At 40.9% G+C, this 21,353-nt stretch overlaps 1 protein-coding gene across 2 annotated transcripts in view; it reads left to right on the top strand.

Annotated features, from left to right (window-relative positions):
* The first annotated feature begins 5,719 nt into the window (after positions 1 to 5,719).
* Positions 5,720 to 21,353, top strand: part of Prdm5 (PR/SET domain 5) — a 163,413-nt gene continuing 147,779 nt past the window's right edge. For both annotated transcript variants that reach the window (XM_036182146.1, XM_036182145.1), the window contains exon 1: positions 5,720 to 6,002. In XM_036182146.1, the coding sequence (XP_036038039.1) occupies positions 5,910 to 6,002 (93 nt within the window). In that variant the 5' untranslated portion in view covers positions 5,720 to 5,909. The remainder of the gene's footprint in view (positions 6,003 to 21,353) is intronic.

Genomic DNA, 21,353 nt, shown 5'->3' on the forward strand with positions numbered 1-21,353 from the left:
TATTCCCAGGGAGGAGGCTTTTATGCCAGTTACAGCTTGATTTCTCCAAACCTGTGACAGAATGTGTGGTGTTTCCAGCAATAGCATGTTGTTACCTTCATGTTTTAGTAGGTAACCAAGAGCAATGACAGTAGGCTGTCTTGTTTTGGATGTCTCTTGGATCTACTGACCAATAACTTGAATGGAAGCATTACCTTGTGTAGCACTGGGTTTCTTTTAGATAGTCTTTGGTGTCTATGGCATACATTATCCTGCCATGTGGGGTAACTGCATTGAAAATATCATATGTCTGTCTGTCTGCTTGTCTGTCTATCTGCCTGTCTATCTTTGTGTTTTACATGCATTTTGAAGTATTCTTTAAAAACATAGGATACCAACATCTACAAATATTATCATCTTAAACTCACCTCTGAGGCTGAGACAAAAAATACTGTTCTCAATAGGTATATAAAACACGCCCACTCAGTGTTCATTTGTAACTAGAAACAACAAAGATAAATTATAAAGTTAATGAACTTTAAGCAATGTTAATTTAGTATGATCTTTCACAGTCTATTGTGATGGAATCAGCTACTTACCTGTCTGGTAATAAATTGGCATCTGAAACTTCAAGCTGCCAAACACAAGAAGAAACAAATGGCAGAAGAGGCCTTGTCCTGCCCAATTCCATGTGGAATATATTGGCTATGGTTGTGTCCTTTAATGGAGTTTTCACTAAAACATCAGCACTCAACTATGGTGTTTATTTTAGATAACATTTTCTAAGGGGAAACTTGGTCTTGCTCTGTGCTACATAACCAGTAAGACAGTACTGTACTGTGTCTTCATGGATTCAGATGGTTCTAGAAAACTCCTTACTTCCTTAGAATGATCTGTGCTGTGGTTTGAATGTGTAACAAACCCCATCCGTTCATTATTGGCTTTGTATGAAAATGGGGGTGCTATTGTGGAAGTCTCTGTAAATTCAGAAGGGGGCTCATGTTTAAGGAAGTAGGCCGCTGGGGGCAGGTTCTTGTAGCTGCATTATTCCTGGCTGTCTCTTGTCTTGCTGCTTCCAGGATTATTATTTGAACTGGGTGATCTATCATGCCTTCTCTCCATGACTCACTGAATCCACTCAAACTGTGAGCCACAACACATCTTCTGTAAGTTGTGTCAGTCAAGGATGTAGTTAATGCAGTTGGGTAAGGCAGCACCCTTTATTTTAAAATAATTCAGAACTCAAGTCACTCTTTTGTTTTAATAAGGGAAAGGGGGAAATCCATGCAAGAACATTAGTCCCGCCTTTTTGGTGAACTTCACATGCTTTTAAATATTATCATTTCTGTGATCATGAATTCATAAATGAGATAGACTGCAGTTGCAAACAGGCCAAATACCTGCTGAGTTCACAGAAATTCTGGAAAGACAAGGCCTTATCTTATAGGTTCTCCTGGAGAAAGCAACGCTGTTCTTCTGTTGGACACTGCTGAGTGAAGTGAGTTGAAAAACTGACCAGTGGCCAGGTGGTGGTGGTGCAGGCCTTTAATCCCAGCACTCAAGAGGCAGAGCCAGGCTGATCTCTGTTGAGTTCAAGGGCAGCCTGGTTTATAGAGTGAGATCTAGGACAGGCACCAAAACTACACAGAAAAATCCTGTCTCAAAAAAACAAAAAGAAAAACCAACCAGTGTATCTTATTGTTTATCCTGATGTGTTATCTACTTTGCATCATTATAATGAAACACTGGAGAAAGTCAACAAAGGAAGTCAAGGTTTATTTTGTCTCATGGGCTCAGAGACTCCAGTGGGTAGTGAGCTGGCTCTATTGCTTTTGTGTGCTGTGTCAACACAGAGGCTTCTTGGTGTGGAGGATATGGTGGAGAAAGGCTGCTCACCTTGGCATCCAGGAATCAGAGAAAGATGGAGAGGGACCATAGACAAAGATGTCCTTCAAGAGAATGCCGCTAATGACCTACTTTGTCCAATGAGGCTCTACCTTCTAAATTCTACCAGCTTCCAATAGTGGTATCAGATAATGAACATGTCTATGGATGAATCCATTGATTAGATCAGACCATTCATGATGTAATTACTTCCCCAAAGCCTCTATCATTATCATTGCCCTGGAGGGACATGTATTCAACACATGAGTTTTGGGGAGACATTACATATTTAAATTACAGCAGTAGAAAAGACCAATGAGCTTAGTCATCAAATTTTCAGCCTGCTTCTGAAGGAGTAGGGGGAATGGGAGAGAGAGAGAGAGAGAGAGAGAGAGAGAGAGAGAGAGAGAGATTAGTCTGTTCTAGGTAAGTGTTGCTGTGGAAGTAGGGAAGTAGTCAGGCTAAGTAGGTAGTATCTATCAGGTTGGGACACCCCAAAACACAATTAGAGAGAAATGTAGATAACTTACCATTGAAGGTTGGGAGGTTGTACAAGACTTCAGTCCATTGTCTTTGGGAATGGAGTTGGGTCTTAGGAGGGCTTTATTTTTGTAAGCTATCTTTGAGGACACCATCTATGATTCTACCATAAAGGTTTGCTGTTTTTGGCTGTGCGACTTGACAGATACTTTTGGTTTGTAAAGAAGTTCAGTAGTGCTATTAATACTTAGTATTTTGCCTAGCAGAAGCCTGTTCATAAATTCTGCAAGGATGTTTTTCCTCCTAGAGAGTTTGTGTACCAGGATTTCTCTTTTTGGGCCATGAACCGGCTCCCAAATCATGACACGGAGACTTCTTATTAGTTATGAATGCTTGGCCTACCTTAGGCTCATTTCTGGTTAGCTCTTTTAACTTAAATTAACCGGTTTCTTTGCCTTAGGACTTTTTATTTTTCTTTTTTCTGTATATATTACATCCACTGCTTCTCCTGTCTGTCTGGTTGCTGGCTCTCTGGTTTCTTGCCTCAGGCATGTCCCCTTCTTTCTTTTTCTTCTCTTCTCTCTTCTTTCCTTCTTCCTTGAGCCTACATTTCTCTTCTACTTATTCTCTCTGCCTTCCAGCCCTGCCCATGCTTCCTCTGCCTAACTACTGGCCATTCAACTCTTTATTAAACCAATCTAGGCAGAGAAGGTGAAACAAATGCTACATATCTTTACATACTTAAACACACATCATTACATCATTGAGAAATGTGGCACAAACAAATGTAACACACCTTTACACAGTTAAAATATTATTCTGCAGCATAAATACATCTTTGCCCAATTAAAATGATATCAAACAACAAGTTTGGTTAGAAATTTCTTCAGTCTGAATTAAATATATATTTAAAGCAATTTTGTTCTATTGTTCTCTCCTCTTCTCATTGGAATGTCTGGGGCAACCCAAAACTGCTTTCAAAACCTAGCTGGCAGGGCAGTGGTGGCGGCACATGCCTTTAATCCCAGCACTCGGGAGGCAGAGGCAGGTGGATCTCTGTGAGTTCGAGGCCAGCCTGGTCTCCAAAGCGAGTTCTAGGAAAGGCACAAAGCTACACAGAGAAACCCTGTCTCAAAAAACCAAACCAAACAAACAAAAACAAAACAACAAAAAAAAAAAACAAAAACAAAAACACAAAAAAACAAAAAACAAAAAAACCAACCAACCAACCAAACAAACAAACAAAAACCCTAGCTGACTATATGCTTCACCAGTTGTGTCTACTTTAGGTTATGGATACACAGTGTCTAGACTTGTAAGAACTCAGTATATGAAACTCTACTCTCTGTTTTCTCCTACGTTCCTTTGACTTCTTGTCACCATATATTGTACACACTGAACACTAGCTTTTGTGGTGATATGACCACTGATTTGTCTCTCAGCTTTCCTCTTTGGTAACTCATTTTAGTCCTGACCACTTGTAAATTTTTTCATTAAATATGCACATATGTGATGTCCGCATCTGCTTAGTTTAGGCACCATCTCTCCATAGTGCTATCAATATTTCTGAATCATTGTCAGAGATCTTCAGAATATCCCATTGTTAAGAACGCTGCATTCCCTAATACAACAGTGTGCCACCTGCAGCCAAATTTCTGGCCAGGAAATACAGATGACTTGGGAGGTTTTGAAACAGTCAAGGTATAAGCTGCTTTTAAAAAAAACATTGACTTCTCACTTGGGCCCATAGTATCTAGATGCATTTATGGAGATCTAGCTGTGCCTTGCTAGATGGCAACATCCATAGTGTGAAACTATTGAAACTGTGGTGTTCATGTGTACCCTATCCTAGGTGTCTATAGTTTATACAGCAGGATTTGGATCTACATTGGGTATGAATGTAGTCGTAGAATGTTGCTACATTTGTACGAGTAGATGCCACCAACTGTCCAGCACCAACCTGGAGGCAAAGACTGGTAACTGCTTTATCCCTACAAGCCAAAATGTAGAACAAAAGGTATCAAGGTAGATCTGGAGCATATGGGTGCATCACAGTGTTAAAGAGCAGTATCTGAAGAATAAGGCCAAAGACTCACAGAATACACCAGACCAAGGCAGTACTTAGTATATTCTAGAGATCCTGTGCCCTTCCCTTTGACTATCAGACCACTGAAATTATTTAATGGACCCTGGGGATTTCCCTGGCACTCTCATAAGTGGAGAAGGAAAGGCTGAAGCCTGGGCCACAGGAAGAACTCCACCCCCCACCCTTCCAGGAATCAGGTTTACAAAGTTCTGATAACTTCTCAGACTATGGGGCAGGAAAGACGGCAGCTGAAATGATGAATCTGTAGGTGCAACCACATTTTGACCAGCCTACTTTTTCACAAATATTCCTGCCCTCTATTTAAACCCAAGTTTCACGGCAGCATCCTGAAGATGGACCTAGAGGAGCGATTATTCCTCTCTATTTAATCCTCTTCCTAATGTAGTCACGTTGAATAGAATCTTGGATTGTTTCTTTTTTAACGAGTGCTCTACTTTGCTTTGTTTTCTATTTGCTGTGATAAAACCTTCTGACCTAAAGAAACTTGGGGAGGAAAGGATGTTTTGGCTCACGTTTCCCATCTTGGTCCATCACTGAAGAAAGCCAGAGCAAGAACTCAAGGCAGGAACCTGGAAGCAGGGACTGAGGCAGAGACCATGTCGAAACACTGCTTGCTCCTTATAGCTTGCTTTTTTTTTTTTTTTTTTTAATATACATCCTAGGATCACCTGACTCAGGGACAGCACCATCCACAGTGGGTTGGTCCCTCCGACACGAGTCATTAATCAAGAAAATGTCCCACAGACTTCCTACAGACCAATCAGATGAAGACATTTTCTCAAATTTAAGTTCCCATTTCCCAGAGGACACTCAAGTGTGTGTCAAGTTGACAGAAAAACTAATCAGGGTAACTGGATGCAAGAGCCCAGGCTCTATCTGGTAACAGGACTTTGCAATCACAAGCTTTGGAAAGTATAATCACTTTCCAGAGGACACCTCACCATGAATATTACTTAAATAATCATGTCCAACTTTCAGCTTGAACTAGAGCCGACTAGTTGGCGGCTCATTAGTTCAGCTCTGGACCTGACACAGCCACTAAGATTCAAAGGTTTCCCAGACCTTCAGGGTTGGTCTCAGCTGTGGTTAGCAGAAGGCTGTTTTGGAGATGCCAAGGTCCCTTTCATTGTGCATTTGAGGAATCCTCTGCCAAAGGCAGAGGTGGTGAGGAGGGTTGGTGTGGCCACAGGCTCATCCTCAGGGCGGGAGGCTTGGGGGGCCTGCGGTTTGGGGCTCCCAGCGGCCACCGCCAACTTTGGGCCAATCAGCGTGGCTCGGTGTCCCCTGCGCCCCGCCGCTCCGGCGGAGCCTGCCCCGGCCGAGGAGGGGCCGGGCGGCGGGGAGCCGAGCAGGGAGGTGGGGATTCTGGGAGCAGAGCTCATTTCCTCCTCCCGGCCGCCCCTGGCCCGCACCCCATCTCCACGTGCGGCGCCCGGGGCGCGCGGCCGAGCGGCGGAGGATGCTGGGCATGTACGTACCAGACAGGTTCGCCCTGAAGTCGTCCCGGGTCCAGGACGGGATGGGGCTCTACACGGCCCGCCGCGTGCGCAAGGTGGGTGAGCGGCCCGCGCAGGCCGCGCCACGTCCCAGGGCCTGCGGGGAGTGCGGGCCTGCAGGGAGCGGCCATCCTGGCTGCCCTCCGCCGCGGTGGCGTGAGGCCGTTTCCCCGGAGCCCCGCGGCAGTCGGCCTCTGCCTTCAGAACAGTCGCTGTGGTCATACCCTTTCATTTCATGTGCAGATGAGCCCGGGCAGCCCAGAGTGCGGTGCAGGCCCTGGAGCCTCAGAGAGGAGGCTTTTCGCACTGCCACCCCTGGGGTGATGATCTGGATCTTCGGCCTATTTTCTTTGCGCGTTTGAATTATATTCTGGCGTTGGATCATCTTCCAGAACTGCAACAGGCGTGCGATCAGGGCAAGCGCAGGTTGCCCTGTCTGTGTGATGACGCACTACAGATGTTGCAGAGATGTAGAAGACAGGATAGGAGAGCACTCCAAATCTTAAGTTACAACCTTAGAACATGGTGGCTTGAGGTATGGTGGGTTAGCAGATGCGAAACGATCCAGGGGAGGCCGGGCAGAAGCATCCAGAGTAAGCAGAGCCAAGGTTCACAGAGCAAGGCCCATGCTTGGTACTTTGTCCATATATTTCATTTGACTTTACCCCCTCAACACTCTCTGGAGCCAACACTTAGTTCTCATTGAACAGGTAAGCGAAGGAATTCTAAAGTTAGACATCTTGCCGAGTTAACGAATTAGGCCTCAAGCCTATGGTTTCTGAATAGAGAGTGTATGTTCTTTTTACAACATTCTGGTATACAACAACATGCTTTATAAGCCCTGCCCCTGTCACCTTTCCCAGCTTCTCCCCGCTGCCAGGCTTTGCTTTTATATTTGGAAAACAGAGGTTCAGAGGATAGCTCTTGAGACCCCAGTTTCAGCCCCTGATACTAAGAGCAAAGACTAATAGACAGTGCTGGCTGGGTTCACAACATAACCCACAAGAAGGTTCCATAGCCCAAATGGAAAAAAAAACAAAACCAAAAATCACCCCACATATTAACGTTTCATCGGTGGCTATGTGGGAGGATGTTCAAAGGTAAACAAACAAAACACAGGAGTTGATACTTCGTTTACTTTAGTAATGAGTTGGATAGATGCTGCCCAATGACCAAATGTTAAAACCAACAGTCTTTCAGAGCCAAATAAAAACAGCCAACCATCAGATGACTGCCTTGTACCACTTACATTCTCCTTCTGTTTTAGTCTTACAGCATGAAAAACTCCCAAATAGACTTTTCCTAAAAGTTTCTGGTATAACTATAATTAAGAACTGCTTTGTGCTCATGAATAGTAAGACACCAAACATTTTGTTCAAAAGTAGGAATTGTCACATAATCCTTGTTTTGCATTACTCAGCTCTTTTTCAGTCATTGGGCTGTGCATTTTCTTTTGATGTTTTCCTGTGATGGTGCTTGGAGCACTCCTTGGTGTGGGATGAAGTATCTGGAGTCATAATATCGCTGTATTGGTAGGGACTCACTCTTCTTATGCTGCTAATGGAACTTTAACAGAAAACACAGATTTTTTTTTTTTTTATTATTTTATTTTATTTTTTTTTTTTTACCCAGATTACATCTACCTTGCTGACCATGCAGAACACTGCTTACAATAATCTAGACTACTTTTGACAGAGTTGTTATTCCAAGATACTCAGTCACATGGTCATGACTGGCTTCACAGATGCCTGTTAGTCGACTTTGGCTGTTTCCTCCACTGAACACTGGAGACAAAACTGAAGCCACACAGCAGATTTTAGCTGAATTGTAAGATCGAGCTGAATGTTCTTTCACGTATTACCCATTTCACCATGCCTCCAATCTTTTTTTCCAAGTCACCCATGTAAGACTTATCTGACTATATTTCAAGAGGTCTAAGAAAATACTAGCTGTGATTGGAGCTCTGTTAAGAACCTCATTGAAAAATGCTCATGTTTCTCTAAACAGACTTTGGGATTTACCACTTTAGAGCATGTGTTGACCATTACAGATGTTATGTCATACTTTTATAGCAGGTGTGCTTGTATAATACTTCTCTTTCACAATGTAATTGAAATTCAAGTTATCTATGGATTTAAAGTTCAGAGATTAGCAGGGCGGTGGTGGCACACGCCTTAAATCCCAGGACTCAGGAGGCAGAGCCAGGAGGATCTCTGTGAGTTCAAGGCCAGCCTGGTCTACAGAGAGAGATCCAGGATAGGAACCAAAACAGAGAAACCCTGTCTCAAAAAACCAATAAATAAATAGATAAATAAATAAATTAAAGTTCAGAGATTAGAGTCCAAAATGGGCTTGGGGAATCTTCCAAGAAATGCCCTATTTGTACATTCCTCAGGTTTATTTGGGATTCCCTTTCCAAAGGGACCCCTTACTTCTGTAGACTCACCCCTTTGTGAAGCATTTCCTCCCTTCATAATGACTAATTGGAGTAACAGTTCATCATGTCCTGGTTTGTAGTGATACACTCCTTGCAAATGGACTGATCAGTGTTTTGCTTTGTTTGCAGGTAGCATTGGTTCTTGATTGCTTAACATTTATGCATTAAAGCCTGGGTGTGTTCCTTTAAAAGGGGAAGAGGAAATGTGTTTTGGAGCAAGAGTAGGAAAGAGTAGATTCTAATAGGTTCCAAATAATGACGTTTTAAAGAACATCATATGTGCTCTAGTCAACACATTATCATGGCAAAGGTGAGCACACTAGAGGCCCAGAGGATTATAGCTGCCTCTCAGGTTTCCATTCTTCCCACAGTATGGTCAACTCCCTGTCTTTCAGATGAAGTCAGACACTTATTTCTGATGAAAATATATTAATGAAAATAAGTTTAATGCCCAGTTTATAAAAATTAGAATGAAAATTTAGAAAGGAAAGGAAAGTTGAAAGTGTGCAGTTTAGAAGAAAATAAATGATCAAAACAAAACCAAACAACCAAACAAGCAAACAAACAACCCCAAAAGAGAAAAGAAAAGCTAGCAGAAGAAAGATTACTGCATTTCTACAGGAAGACTAGACTTTGTGTAATAATGTATTTTGCTAAGAAGTTTAGAAGATGACCCCTTTAGGACCAATGAATTTTTGTGCTAGGGCTGAAACTCTGCCAGTAGATGCTTATTTCATTTTCTGGTGGCTGATGGTAACTCACTAATCTGGAAACAGAAACACTGCAGTGACACTGTCTCACTGTTTATATAGTCAGGTCTCACCATGGAGAGCTGTCAAGGCCTGTGCTTCTCACTCTTCTTACAGATTTTTAAAGGTAGATCATAGATCCACTTAAACCGTTTTCCTAAACTTTGTGTTTTGCTTTGATAATGATGGCAGCTACCGACAAATGTTTTGATTATAATTTAATATAGTTTAACTAATGAAGCATTTATGAAGCTGTTGCAGTTGTTAGGAACTGTTCTTGTTACTGGAGACAGAGGGTGAATGACAGAGAGAGCAGTCAAGGATGCTTTTCTCTGTTCTTTCTTAGGCCATGTGCAAAACCTTGCTTTGTAGGCAACAGAACTGATGCTAGGGGAAGATCTATCCATACTCACGTGGTTCATCAGAATTTGAACTCAGGTTCTCCCACAGACAAGTTGGGCATTTCTAATGTAAAATTTGAAACGTTCCAAAATTGGAATATTTTGAGTCTATATGATACCAGAAATGGAATATATTACATGTAGCCAGGCATACTAATTATTATATGAAATTACCTTGTGTGTAATTCCAGACAACGTGTAAGTGTATATGAAACATATAAATTCTCTATTTAGACTTGGGTTTCATCTCCACATATTTATATACCTTTCTGTCTGTATATCTATAGCTATATAATATCCTTCCCTCAAATCTGGAATTTACAACACTTTGGCTTTTTCATAGAGACCAGATTAGGAATAGTCAACTTGTACTCTTTCTATTGAAGAGGTGTTTTCCTTGTAATCATAAAATATTAAGTTCACAAATGCAGATTCAAATGTACTCAATCATAAATATTATTTTACAAAAAATAAAAAGGGAATATGTATAGTCCTGAACATTTCTCATGCAGCAGCCTGTAGATAATTTCTCTTACTTATCTACTTTGGCTCTTATTATTATAGTTATTTTACCAGTGATCTTTTTTACTAAGCCATGTTAGTTGTGTAAAATAATGAGTTTCATTGTGATATTTTCATGCGTGGATGACATATACTTTGACCTCACTCACTGTCTTTCTCATCTCCTGTCCCCCATCTTACCCCACTGATCGTCTTCATTTTTCTAAATAAATCTGCTTCTACTTTGATGTCTTAGTTTTTTTGTTTTTGTTTTTTGTTTTAGTATAGATTTGGCATATGAGAGAAAACATGTGATACTCATCCTTCTGGCTTGGCTTGGTTCGTGCAGCATGATGGTTTCCACTTCCATTGATTTGCCTACAGATTGCATAATTTCAATGTGTATGGCTGAATGTAACACCATTGTGTGTACATGTGTATAACTAATTAGTTAATATGCCACATTTTCATCTGTGTATCTGTTTATGTGTACCCAGACTGATGCCATAACTTGGCTACTGTGAACAACTCTTTTATGGTGATTGAATACATTCCATATTGTACTTGTACCATACTATTTGTTTATGTTCTGTTACACACAGTCATTCAAACACTTTAGTCACACTATAGGCCAACATCTGTACTAGACACTTGGCTAGAATAGTAAAGAAAATGGATGTTCTGGCTCTTGTGGAGCTTGTATGATCTAGTAGTTAAATCACATACTGTATTAGAACATGATAAGTACTATAGAAAAAAAAAACAGTAGGAGTAGGGCTGGGTGTGGTTGGCTGGTGAAGAATGTTAATGAATCAGGTAGCCTAGTCAATTTCCATTAAAGTGAGATTTGAGCAATGTTTTGAAGGATGGCAGGAAACCAGCCAAATATATTTCCAGGAGGCGAACGTTCTGGCCAAGGGAGCAAGCTAGTCTGAAGTCCAGAGACAGAAGTAGAATTCCTGACTCCTCACTTTGCATTTTTGTGTCTTCAAGACCATTCCCCCATAGGTAACAATGCCATGTTTTGTTGCCTAGTTGGTTTGGACATTGGCCAATTTAAACCATACGCTTTCAGTAGCTTTTGTATGTTGAAGCAGTTGCTTTCTGGGAGTCAGCAACGTCTTAGGCTTTTTCCTTTCACTAATTAGAGACTCATTGGATGGGGTCTTGCCCTGAGGCCACCTTTCCCTTTGTTCTATTGTAGAGCAGGCCTCTCCTTAATGGTCCTAATCTCTTTTATCAATCACAGCCTCTTTTCCGGCACATGCCTTGGGGGCATCATTAATCTTCCTAGTGCTATTTTTCTCTCTAAACTGTATTTGGTATCCTTCTTCCCCATTTGCTCTTTTTCATTGTAGACTTGCATAAGTATGACCAGTAATAACCATGCCACTGACTCATTATCATACTGTCTTGAAATGCCTTCCACCAAAGAAATTCATCCCTTTCGAATTTAGCCCTGGGCAACTTTTTAGGGCATGGGCAGAAGGCATTCATATTCTTTACTAAAATACCAGGAATGGCCTCCAGTCAAGTAGTTAATAAAGTGTCCTCCGAATTTCATGAACCAGGCCACTACTGGATGCATTACTCTAGTACCACCATCTTCCTCTGTTATTAGAAGGTATTAGTCTCTGATTACAGCATTCCACTGCTATTCCAGTTCCAAGCTCCAGAGCCTCTATCCTAGTTCATTTTAGTTAGTGGACTTCTTGAAGGTTTTCTTATTAAGCCGTGTGTGCAATATTCCTTTTGAATCTCTGTATGAAAATTGCTCTCCTTACTTTTAGTGTTTTTTGTTTGTTTGTTTTTATATTTACTGAACATTTTCTCAAGGTCCCATTTGATTGTTTATATTGGTTGATGCTTTGGGTTTTACACATAATATTCTAATTGAGCTGGAAATCTTGCCAGGTCTCTTGATTTATCTCTGAAGTTCAGAGAGTTTACTAGAGTTTGCCTAGGCTCTGATGCCACCTTGCACAAGAGTCAGTTACTCTCATGTCACCTAGCAAAAGAGTAAGAGATTCTGATGTCTGCTTAGCATGGGGGTGACTCTGATGTCATTTAACAAAGAAGTGAGTGCCTCCAAGGTCACCTAATACAAATTGAATGTCTCTGATGTCACCTAGCATGGGAGTATCTCACATCACCTAGCATGGGGGTGACTCTGATGTTAGGCTACAAGAGCGAGTGACTCTGAGATCAGTTAGCTTGGCAGTGCCTCTGACATCACTTGGCATGGGAATGAATGAGGCCATTTCATCTACAGAGGCAGATTTATCTTCAGCTTTAGAAACCATCTTCCCAATTATTGCCTTTCAACCTACTTTTTAAGTATCTTCTGAACTATATAGATTAGAGCATTCCTTGAACTGTTCTCCAGAAATCTCATTCTTATCTCTCTTTGGTTTCCTTTGAGATATGTCTTTAATTTGATTCCTGTTTCTTCTCATGTTTCAATACATTTTCTAAAAATATCCAGTTGTGAAATCATGGCTTTTAATTATTAAAAGTTTTCATTAATGGTGATGGATAAAGTGCTAGAAAAGTGGAATTCAGACATTCAGGACCAACATAAAAGAGCTGGGGGCCTTTGCAGTTCACCTGTTATCCAGAGATCAGGAGATTGGGGATAGGGGATCCACAGAGCGAGCAGGTAGCAGGACTAGACAGGTTGGTGAGCTCTGCGTTCCCCGAGAGACCTTCACTAAATAAAGTGGTAAACAACTGAGAAAGACACCTGCTATCAACCTCTGGCCTTCATAGACATGCACACACATTTATGTGTGCTCTCACACAGGTACACTCACACACATGGGATATGCATACATCCATGCACCTATACTACGAACAAGTACTCATTCAAGTAAGTTTTTATTAAGTAAATCTTTTGAGTTGCTCTATTTCAATGCCTCTGAGTTCCACTAGAAAATTCTGTGTTCTCTTTTTATTTATTATAATTAGTTTTCTTGTTTGCTGTGCTAGAATGGGGGCAAGACATTGTGCATATGAAATAGGTCCTCTCTCACTAGCTGTACCCTCAGCCCGTAGTGTTCCTGCGACTGAGGATTCATTCCATCTGCCGGAGGAGTTTGTCTGTCTTTCTTTTTTTTAACCCCATGGGTCTCATTTTTTCACTTTGATCTCACTCCCTCTGTCAGGTGGACCCTGTTCGTTTAGGCGTTTTTTTGTGGAGTCAATTCTGCAGGAGGCAGTAGGCTCTTAGGTCCCTTCAATCAACTCCCTGGCCTCCATGCACTTTTCTGCACTCAAGGGCAGATGCCTTCCCTGAGTCTGACTTCGAAGTTGTCCTCATAACTCTCTAGTTTTCAGTGACTGGCCCTTTGCCCTACCTCTCTTCTTGCCTGTTAGCCTCATTCTGGTTCTTTCCGACCTCCGTTCTCAGTGTTCCACAGTTGCTCCCAGATGCTAATGGCACTTGTTTTCCTGAGAAAATCAAGTATGTAAGGAAGTGGAAAGGAAATCTGCTGCTTTCTGCGATGATATTAGGATATATTTATGCCTATGTCTATGTCCGTCTATGTATGTATCTATCATCCTATATATATAGATATACCTCCACCATTTCGTCCTCGTAACTCTATACTGCTTCTTCCACATGTATTTTATGTGACACATTTACATTGCAGAATGAAGAGTTATGGGTACCATGGCATTTTTTCCTCCTGACACCTGCCATAGCAACTGTGAATAGTAGACATGCCTAGATTCTAGATAGGGAGAAATAGAGAGTGACAGAGCCATAGGATATATCTTGTAGTTGACTTCAGTTCAATTAAGGACTTCTGAGGTAGTCTCGCATGATGTCTTCATATAGGTCATTAGTTCTCTCATCCAGGTAAATGTAGTTTTTTACCTGGTTACAGTAATAATATTCATAACAAGATCAAAGTTATAATAGTAAGGCGAATTGATATAGGGGACAGTTAGATTCTGCCTTAACATTCACAGCTAGGAAAGAAGACTGGGTGATCTTCCCATGGAACTCTTTAGAACACATTTAATGTACTGGTGAAGGCCTAATTGTATTATAAAAGCATATTCCTGCACAGTACTGTAACAGTGAGACATAATCATGTTCTAAAGGAGATGCTAAACTCCTTTGAAAAAACTAGCATTATTTCAAATACACATGCTTCAACTTCTGATTTGTTCTGAAGTAATAATTTATGTCTTCTCCACATATGTGTTTACTTGTGAACAAAATAACATAAAGTACTTCAAATATTATTTTAATGTTTGACAAAACAGTAATTTCCCAATGCCTTTCAACACCAGCCATATTCACTTTACTCCAGTTTCCTCTTTTTTTTTTTTTTTTTTTTTTTTTAATAACTGTTATTTGTGAAGATCTGATCAGGGACCATATATTCCTACTGGATTTTTAAAATTTTTTTATTTTATTTTTTGGATGAAAAGCCTAGGTTCCAACTCAAAAGCTGGGATGGCCCACCACCCACAATACACGAAATTATAGAGGCCTAACGGGAAAAAGCAGAGAGAGAAGACTGGCCACATTAGGAAGAGGAAGGAATAAGGGGGTGTAAATAGCCAAAGTCTGTCTCAGGGTGCTGTCATGGGGTCTAGGTTTAAGCCGAGGGCAGGAAGCATGCATATTGGCACCATATTAGTGAAGTGGGGTCCCAAAGGTTGTTATGCTGTAGGTCTAATCTGTCCTGCAAGGTGGGCTGATAGATTGTTACTTGTTGATGTGTTAATCCCTGAGGGTGCCACATCACCCTGGAGACAGGTTTCCTTCTTTGTGGAGTCGAAGGTGAGTTGAGACAAAGGTTAAGGACAATAACTTCCCTCTGTGCTGTTTGCCAAAGGGACAGAGAAGCTGGGCTTTCTTTATGGTTTTAGTTATTTTGTAAACCCAAGAGAGGAACAGGGCTTTTTAGCAAAAACAGTTTCTCCATGTCTGCTTCAATATGATGGTTATATCTATCAAAACCCTTTATCAGGCTTTCTCTCTCTAACAGTGGCTTTCAAAGGAGATGGGGCCTGTTTGCAGAGTATCCCACATTTGGATTTATCTTTCCCAAAATTTAACTAGTTTGTCTTTGCTATTTCCTTTAACTTGGAAATTCTGTAAATAGTTTTCATCATGAATACACCATGTAGTAACACTATGTGATGGCTATTATTGGTTTTCAACTGACTACATCTGAAATGAACTAAAACACAAGGGGATGGTTACCATGAGAGTTTTTTCTTAATTAAAACATGTGAAGTAGGAGGATCCATCTTTAATCCGGTCCACACCTTATGGTGGCAGCCTATATAAAGGACATCCATGAAAGAAGGGTGTTTTTGCTCTGTGTCTGCTTGCCCTGTCTCTCACTTGCAAGTCTATTCCTTCATTGGTATCAGAGCTTCCTACTTTGGGATTCTAGTGTATACTCAAGACCAGCTGAGCTTCCAGCCTGGTGGGCTGAAAAACTACTGTATTCTTGGACTTCTGTTGGTAGACAGCCATTGTTGGACTAAATGGACCACAGCCTGTAAGTCATACATACATACATATGTATATATGTGTATATATATATATGTATATATTCAAATGAATATATATACATACACACATATGTATATATGTGTATATATATGTATATATATTCAAATGAATATATTCATATAAATCCTCTTTATATATAATGTATATTTAAATAAATTTATATATTCAAATAAATCCCCTTTACACACACACACACACACACACACACACACACACACACACACATTTCATTCTACCTTTTCTGCTCTTCTAGAGAATCCGACTACTTACATACTGGTTTACTTCATTTTATAGTACTACAAGGGGCGTGTGACTGACTTTCCCTCTTCTTTGATGTGTCTGGGATGGTATTCATTGCTGCTCTAATGATCCTGATGAGTGCTGTTACTGAAGAAAATGCAGGACAATATTCTGGATGCCTTCCCTTGACTAATTTTAATAAATTGTTCTCTCATTATGGCAGATAAAATTCTTTTCTTTAATTGTCTTAAAACCATAGTTTGTGTTTTATTTATCTTCTTGATCACTTTTGTTTCCAAAGTTATTCTAAATTTGGCTGGAGGAAGCTCTTTAGCAGAACTGTAGAGCTGGAAGAATCAGCTATTCCAAGTCTCTACTTAGTGGAAGAGGAAACTGAGGCTCATCTGTTTGGGATACATTGTCATTGCTAATTAATAGTAGGTCAAGGCCTAGAATCCACATCTTGTGAGGCCTCACCTGTGGCGACCCCTACAATTCTAAAAGAGGCAGCAGGATCTTGGCTTTCAACCCCTTCCTAATAATACTGAAAGTCAGAGAACATGGACCAAGTTTTGCCACTATACTTACTAAAAGTCACTACAGAGATGGATGAGCGGTTAAGGTCATTGTCTGCTCTTGGAGAGGATCAGTTTCAGGTACGCCTCAGTACATGGTGGCTTATAGCCCTCTAATTCCAGATCCAGGGTATCTGACACTCCTTCCTGAACTTGCAGGCACCAAGCATGCATGTGGTGTACATACATACACACAAGCAAAACATTATACATATAAAATAAATCTTTTAAAAGATGAAAGTCACTGTTGGATCATAAATTGAGGGATCCACTATGTACTTGGTTAGGAACAACTCTGAATGAAAAACAAAAACAAAAACAAAAACAAAGCCATTGTAACAGGCTATGTATGTGATCATCCTCAGAGAAGAGTTTGACACCCACAATTTGGTGTGTTTATCTAGAATCTGTCCTGAGATCACATTTTACATAACCTATATAGCTTTGAAAACTCAGAATTCCTTGCCAGAAGTTCCACGTACATATTTGAGTTACATGCTTTTCTTAAACTACTGCAGATATTAGAGCTTATTGCTCCCACTGTGTTGCAGCTGTCTTTAGCAGTATCTTAGTTGGGGTTACTATGGCTGTGGTAAAACACCATGACCAAAGGCAAGTTGGGGAAGAAATATTTGGCTTACACTTCCACATCTTCGTCCATCAATGAAAGAAGGCAGGACAGGAACTCCTAACAGGGCAGAAACCTGAAGGCAAGAGCTGATGGAGAGGCCATAGAAGAATGCTGCTTGCTGTCTTGCTTGCTAAGCTGGCTCAGCATGCTTTCTTAGGGAACCTGGGACCACCAGACCAGGGGTGACCCCACCCACAATAGGCTAGGCCCTTCCCCATCAATCACTAATTAAGAAAATGCCCTATAGGCTTGTTTGCAGCCCATCCATCTAGAGGCATTTTCTGAGTTGTGGTTCTTCCTCACAGAGGACCATAGCTTGTGTCAAGTTGACCTAAAACTAGCCAGCACAGTAGTACTGGAGGCTCCTCACACTTGACTCTGCCCTTTCCATTTCAGCTCCCATCTCCCTCCAGGTATCACATATTCACGGTGCTGCCCAGCATGGGAGTAGTCAAGGGAAGGAAGTGTAAGATATCTAGAAGCAAGGAATTTTAGGGAGTATTTCACACAACATCTTGCACTGAAGGTGATAAAGGTCATGTAGGAACAGCAGAACAACAAGAAAACAGAAGTGGTGGGGATCCAGCTCAGACATCAACTCTCCTGGCACCAGAACTCAAGGTTTTCTAAGTTCCATCTCTAAGACTGGAAAAAACAAGGGAAAGAAAATGGTAGACAAATAGCTTTTCTGCTCTAAATGAGATCTGTAGGCCTTTTAATTTGAAAACTAAAACTAATGATGATCAAGTTTGTTAAAAATGTTTTGAAGGCTTTTAAGATGACTGCCTGAAATATGGGAATCCCTTTCATATCATTAATTATTAACTGTAAATGTTTAATATAATGACACACATTTGCATAATTCACTTGTGATGAGTCGTATGAAAAATGGTCTTTTTTTTTGTAGGTTGAAAATGGTCCAATGTTGGCAATTTCCAATGGTCCAAAGGAGAAACAATTACATGTGTGTGGGTTTTGTGCCCTTGATTTTTCTTTTTAAGTAAGCTTTCAACCTGATTTAAAGCCACAGATGTTGGAAAGGCTTCTACTTAAGTTAGACTCCACAGGAAGTGGTTAGTGACTGAAAAATCAATTTTAAGGAAATGCTGTTTGTATAGAGGAGACAGCAGTGAATACAGGCTGCAGAAGAGTGGGACATTCCATAGAGCCTTGACTGAGGGTACTGTTCAGATTGAGTGCAGGTGCAGAGAGCAGACTCCATCTAAAGCCAAATAGATGTTCTGTTGTAGATATCTGCAGCATTTCTACCATAAAGATAGACAGTTCAGACACTGCACGTTCTAATAATCTTAGGTAACACACTTGCATTTCTAATCATTACGTTGCACTCACTAGAGTGCTTGTGAAAAGATACATTTGAACCAACAGTTTTAAGAGACTAGTCACTGTTAATTGGCTCCCTTCTGGGGCCATGAGCACTCAACACATTGTAGGCCATATGGCCAGAATACCAAAGGGAGGAGTCTTCAAGTACACACTCAAATGATGCAAAGACCTTTCACTGGGTACCATCTTTCTTAAAGTTTTCTTTACTGTGATACTGGAAACCAAGCCTTTGTTATGAGAACACTTGGAGGCCATTGGAAATCTAAACTGTAGAATCTTAGCAACCTGCATCCTGAAATTTCAGTGTACCCCTATCCCAGTATATTTATTTGGTTTCTTATCTCTTCTTCAGTCCTTTGCACATAATTAAATCAACAAATTGTTATTTTTCTTTTCCCCTGTACTGGGAAGAGTAATTGATTGGCTTGTGTGGATCCATGGTACTGAGAGTGTATGTTGAGAACTTCCAGGAGCAGATTCACATTGCCCAAGCATGTGTATCCCATTGTGAAATGAGTTTGATGAGGATTTTGTCATTATACAACATAATAAAGGCAAAAGCCAAGAAGATTTTCCAGTTCATTGGTGGGAATATCAGATGGGCCATTTACAGCAAAGTGGGGAACCCTCTGCTATAGATTCTGATGCTGATGACATTTATGTTCTTGGTTAGTGGAAGCTAGTCATCTACAGAGTTAATGTGTTCCAATAGGCTTCACCTGATAGTCATATGGATGTTAGGTTAGATGCAGAGGTGAGCAAGGTATGGCTGTTGATGGACCTAAAAGCAGTGCAAGATAATTTGACTCTAGATCTATGACATTCCAGCTCTCCACCTTCAGGAAGTTCTAATAAATCGTGCAATCTTGTAGAGCCATTAATAAAGCCAGGCTTTTACATTCCTGTGGGCTTGAGTTCACATTACTTTTTGCAAAATTTGATAAAGGTTAAATATATGATAGAGTGGCCTGAAAATTGACCCTATCCACTAATGACAAATCCTAAAATTTGTTACAAAAGCACTGTTTTTAGATTGGTCTTAACCTTGTTTTAACCAGTTTTTTTCAACTCAACAGACTTGAGTACTGAGTGTCTACTTTGAGGAAGGCAGGGCCCTGCAGACCTGCTGGGCAGTGGGTGATGGAGTAACCAATGGTGGGGCTCTCTGCAGATGCCTTTGGCTTTTATTAGCTGGTAGAGTGCTGTGGGATGGAGTTCTGTATGCTGTGAATGTGTGTTGCTCTAACTGGTTGATAAGTAAAACACTGATTGGCCAGTGGCCAGGCAGGAAGTATAGGTAGGGCAAGCAGACAAGGAGAATTCTGGGAAGAGGAAGGACTGAGTCAGGAGTCACCAGCTGGCACAGAGGAAGCAAGATGACAAGGCAGAACTGAGAAAAGGTACCAAGCCATGTGGCTAAACATAGATAAGAATTATGGGTTAATTTACATGTAAGAGCTAGTCAGTAATAAGCCTGAGCTAATGGCCAAGCAGTTATAGTTAATATAAGTTTCTGAGTGATTATTTTATAAGTGGGCCACAGGACTGCAGGGGCCTGGCAGGACTGGAGAAACCTTCCTACTACAGTAACATGCATGCAATCATGCTACATAAAGTCCAATCCTCGGTGTCTGTATCTTTTCCAGAGGGGAGCTTTTCTGGTGTTAATTCCCTCCCACGGGTCTCATTTCTTCTGAAGTGTTTGCCGGTCATCAAATACTGGTTTGGTTTCATCTTGAGATGGAATCTCGCCATTTAGTTTGGTTGGTTTGTAGCTCAGTGTATGAACCAAGGCTGGACTTGAAGTTGGGGCATTCCTCCTTCCTCTGTCTCCTGAGAGCTGTGGCTCAGATGACAGACAAGCACCATCATGCCTGGCTAGAGGAATGGTTAGTTTTTGAGGAAAACATTTTTGGAGTTATGTGTCTGGCTGAAGAGTGCATGAGGTGGAGCGACTCATTTCAGCATGAAGTGAACCAAAGGGAATGCATAGATTTCTACATCTCCAAACTGTGTTCTCCAAGGATAAGATTAGGACCTTTGGGCTGCTGCAGTCAGCAGTCTCTGAGCGTCCTCAGTCTTCTTTCAGGTTATTTAAAATAACCTAGATTTGAAAACTCTGTATATGTTTTTCATCCTAAGGTAAACATTAAAGAAACAGTCTTGTACTGATGACGTGGTATAGTGGGAAAGGGTACTTAGTGCCAGGCTTGATCTTCTGAGTTCAATCCTCAGGACCCACATGGTAGAAGGAAAATAGTCCTCTGACCTCCACTTGCATCTTGTGGTGCACATATGTGTGTGTAAAGTAAATAGGTAAATAAATAAATGAAAGTTTAAAGAATGATAAGAGGAACAGTCTTGGCTCTGCCACTGTTTATGGCTCCCAAAGACATCTCTTCTTCATCTGTAAGTTGAGGAATGGGTTTGTCATTTGTAGTTCTTTTTAGCTGTGTTAAGTTTTACTATTCCCAGCTTTTTATTGCTTATTAAATAATTTCTATTTCTTCAGACATTTGAGTTATAGTTATTTTTCCCATTAGCAAAATTAATCAATAATCCTCCTTTGGTTTTGATCCTTTTGCATATCTCTACTCCCAACAAAGGGAAGTTGCTCCTAGAAAATATTTTCAGGTAGATTGAAAGAAAGCCTACCACAGCTTGAGTGGCTATTGGCTCTCTGCATATCCAGCCACAGAATTTCTGATAAATGGGACCCATTAATGCTGTCTCCTCAGGCTCTGCTTTGATACAAGCACCAGGGTTAGAGGTGTACCGTGGAGGAAACCCAGGTGAAGTCCTTTGCACTGTCTAAAAGTTTATTTGGAGGTCCACATGTGTAACTCCACCACAAGAGTATCAGAGAAATAGATGAAAAGCCTCAGCAGCTCAGCTTCATCTTCAGCTACACGTGGAAATGGAGGCCAGCCTGGGGTACACAGGACCACAGTTCAAAACACACAAACATAAACAAGTAGTCATAG

The sequence above is a fragment of the Onychomys torridus genome, chromosome 3, assembly GCF_903995425.1.
Source record: "Onychomys torridus chromosome 3, mOncTor1.1, whole genome shotgun sequence".
Lineage (NCBI taxonomy): Eukaryota > Metazoa > Chordata > Mammalia > Rodentia > Cricetidae > Onychomys > Onychomys torridus.